The 3,806-nt window shown below is 39.8% G+C and overlaps 1 protein-coding gene across 1 annotated transcript in view; it reads right to left on the reverse strand.

Annotated features, from left to right (window-relative positions):
- Window positions 1–1,526: 1,526 nt before the first annotated feature.
- The window catches only part of PGM2 (phosphoglucomutase 2), an 18,361-nt gene continuing 16,081 nt past the window's right edge, over window positions 1,527–3,806 (reverse strand). Inside the window, exons 12-13 of the mRNA XM_009280158.2 lie at window positions 2,703–2,836; window positions 1,527–1,918 (exon numbers count right to left, since the gene is read on the reverse strand). Coding sequence (XP_009278433.1) covers window positions 1,816–1,918; window positions 2,703–2,836 — 237 coding nt within the window. The 3' untranslated portion in view covers window positions 1,527–1,815. The remainder of the gene's footprint in view (window positions 1,919–2,702; window positions 2,837–3,806) is intronic.

The following is a 3,806-nucleotide window of genomic DNA, read 5'->3' on the forward strand; positions in this document are numbered from 1 at the left end:
AATGGACTGGTGATCCATTCATCTATCAATGAGTGTCAGTGTCTTAAGAATTTCTACTTTCCTTTTGAGAATCAGTTCAGATTTACAACATGCCAAATGCACTGTTTTAGCACACTTAACATGCATGAAAAAAAGGTCTAAAATACTATATATTTATTTTAAGCCTTTAATTTGTCCTTAGCTTTTATTTTCAGAAGGAAAGGACTATGGGAGTTGGTATGTGCAGAAATTTCATGCAATACGACAAAGCTGATTGCACTGAAGTCAGTATTGAGAGTCCCTTTACAGTTATTACTACAATCAGTAGCTCCTAGGGTCCTATTTAGGAGTATGGACTGCATTATTCAAGGCACCAAATAAACATGTATCAGTAAAAACTTGTCTCATCTTTGGTTTAGTATAAGAGAAAAGGAAACAGAAAAGTAGAGGGTGTGAACAAGCACTTTCTGCACAAACTAATAAACTCTCTTTTTAGCTTTCTACTCTAAAGGACTAGGATTTCATTAACAGCATACTCTGTTTCCTCAGTACCCTTCTTATTACTTTATTTTAAAGTTAATTTTCTATGCCACACAGATGGATCTCAATATGAATGATTCAGATGCTGCCTTTGACTCTGCACAGCCAAGAAGAACTGACGTGACAGCCACAGAATGCAGGGACTACTCCTTTCCTTGTGTCCTCCGATAATAACTCTGAAGTCTGTAAGGTAAAAGCAGGCATCCAGTGTTCTTTGCTTACCATCTTAGCTAACAAGGTAAGCTAATATTTACTGGGGATGGAATGGCAAGTTTGTTCCTTTATGAATAATTTGCTAAATTTGATCTATGCTTGGTCTGGCAACTAGGCATTCTCCATGGGATACCAGAAGTAATTCTGGCAAAGAGGATTCTTTACCCAAGAAGTACTGGGGCTGTTAGAGCTACACTGGTATCCAAAGCAAGTACTGAAAATGCAGAAAACCCTTGTATTAAAGTCAACTGGTAACCTCCAAATAACCCTCTTGGGCTCTGCAAGTGCAGACAACAGCACACAATAAAATGGAAACTTCTGCTCTAAATTAGACAAGCAGGGTTATGCATCGAGTCATGTAGCATACAGTATGGCAGACTCTGAGACTGGGGTATGCATTGAACTAGTTATGCTTAGTTCAATGAGGCAACAGAAAGGGGTTGTATGTAGACATATTATCTTACTATGTTCATGGTATTAAAGGCAGTTTAGTACACTTAGTATGTCTAACCTGGAATATGATGTATAGTCCCACAGCAAACAGCTCTCCAGCAAATTCACTGTGACTTTCTTGTTTATTTGGGCCAAAATCCCCAAGAAAGATCATTATTTCTGAAATGTTTGCCCCAAGCTTGTCAAAGTCTCACCATAGGCTTTCAGTACTTCTTGTTAACGGGAGAACTTGCTTTGCAAATCTAAACCTAGATAAAGTTGCATAGTATTATCAGATTACACACACACACAAAAGAAATAAAAGTCCCCACAAAACAGGCTGCATTTCAGAAATTGGGATATTCCTTACAATATTTAATCAAAACAAGTTTTGATTGAAATACATTTGCAGTCAACTTTTAGTTCATAAAGCTTTTAGTTCAACTGATTGGGGTTTTTTGGTTCTTTAAGGGTAAAGGTACTTTCCTTGCAAAATAATATACTAGATCCAAGAGTACCCGGAATAACTCCTAATAAAAGCGGAAGTCTTTTTAGTCTGAGTTCTCAGATGTTTGGTCCTAAAAATCCTTACTTCTTAAATAATGCACTTCTAATGCTGCAAAAACCAATTAAGGTAGTAATTTTGCTATTTTACTCAGTCTTTCGTTGAAGATTATTTTTTTCTGGTTGAAAGAAGTGTTTTTCAAGAGCGTTGACCAATTCATCTAGTTCCTTCTTCAGCTGCTCCACGTCACTGAGAAACAAAATCCACACAAATACAGAAAACGGTGTCACAGTGGAGAAGCTAAAAAGCACATTTTCAGTCTGCGGAATTTTTAAGTCTGTTGCATTGTTTTAGATAAACATTTTCTATTAATGCTAAAAGTATATACACTTGATTTCTTATGGTAATGCACTGATGTTCACTTCCAACTGATGTGCATGAAGGCACTTAAGACTATGGAGAAACATAAACCCACAACAAAATCTAAAGGAACAGCCAGTTTGAGTTCAGAAGAACTTCTATTACTTAACGTATGTGATTAGAAATGCAACTTTTATACTTGTAATAGTATTTTCAGATAAATTTTCATCTGTGGGAAAGCATTATTTTCATTACATCAGTTAATAATTGCTTATCTTTAAGACTATATGATTTCCAAGGCTATCAGTCAAGGATATAATTACTAAACATAAAAGTGTTTAAAATGTATTAGAACACTTTATATATAGTTATATAAGTTTAAAGCAACTATGTATGTAAAAAGAGAGTGAATACATCTACTATCATCTAAGACAGAATGTTTTTCCTGATATTGTTTTTACTGAATGTGAAACCAAGTTCAAAGGAATTACAGTGACAACAAGAATGCGTCAACAAATTTTGCAGAATTGAAGCTTTATGCAAATACATTTGCTAAAATAATGACCGTAGTAGTACTATTATTTGATCATGGAGAGCCCCTTCCCCACCAAAACATTACCAAAAAGCCACACAGCCCTTATTACACAGGATTTACTGCTGTAAGTGACAATACCTGTTTCCAGGAGGTGCACAAAGTTCAGAATAGTATTTGATCTTTGGTTCCGTCCCACTGGTTCTCATTGTGGCCACTCCGCCATTAGCGAAAGTGAACGTTATCATTTGGCTACTTTTACTAGTGGGAAGTATCTAGAAATAGTAAGAATAATTTTCAGAAGCTTGGAAAGTGACTATATATAATGAATTCAAGACAAAACCCGTGACTCGATGTCATATAATGTAACTAAAGGATCAGTTAAAATTAAGCTTTGTTCTGTTTTCTTAGAATCATAGAACAGTTTGGGTTGGAAGGGACCTCTAAAGGTCATCTAGTCCAACACCCCTGCTGTGGGCAGGGACATCTTCAACTAGATCAGGTTGCTCAGAGCCCCGTCCAACCTGACCTTGAATGTTTCCAGGGATGGGGCATCCACCACCTCTCTGGGCAACCTGTGCCAGTGCTTCACCACCCTCAGCGTAAAAAATTCCTTCCTTATATCCAGTCTAAATCTACCCCCCTTTAGTTTAAAGCCATTCCCCCTTGTCCTGTCACAACAGTCCCTGCTAAAAAGTTTGTCCCCAAACAAACTTTTTTTGCTCCTGTCTGGAGCCCATGGCTAGACCCTGGACCTGGTACATTTGTTGCCGTGTCAGGGGCTGTTGATGGGCCCCATTACCAGCCCCCAGATCTGCCCAGCATGGTCCAACCCTGTGGGACTGCGCCTGTCGGTGAGTGCATGGTCTGTGCTGGTGTCCCCCTCACTCCCAGCTCCCTCAGCTAACAGCTGAGGCCACTGCCAGCTGCCACATAGGGAAACCGGGCTGTCCAGAGGGACTTAGCCTTGGTAACCACATCACCTGGCACAGGCTACAGCTGACAGGTGGGACAAGGGAGCTGCTAAACAGAGGACCTACAACCCTCAGGGGAGCCTGAGATGGGGTGGCACCTGGGCATTGTCCCAACCTTGGAGGACTCCCCCACTGCAGGGGTTTAGATCCCTGTCAGCCATTTGGTGGTGGCCAAAAGGGAGACTCAGCTAGAGGCTGCCATGCCTTTCCAGCTGGCTAGAGAGGGCCAACTCTCCTGACCAAAATCTGCCCTCCATTTCAACTCTGCTGC

The sequence above is a fragment of the Aptenodytes forsteri genome, unplaced genomic scaffold (assembly GCF_000699145.1).
Source record: "Aptenodytes forsteri isolate BGI_AS27 unplaced genomic scaffold, ASM69914v1 Scaffold35, whole genome shotgun sequence".
Taxonomy (NCBI): Eukaryota; Metazoa; Chordata; class Aves; order Sphenisciformes; family Spheniscidae; genus Aptenodytes; species Aptenodytes forsteri.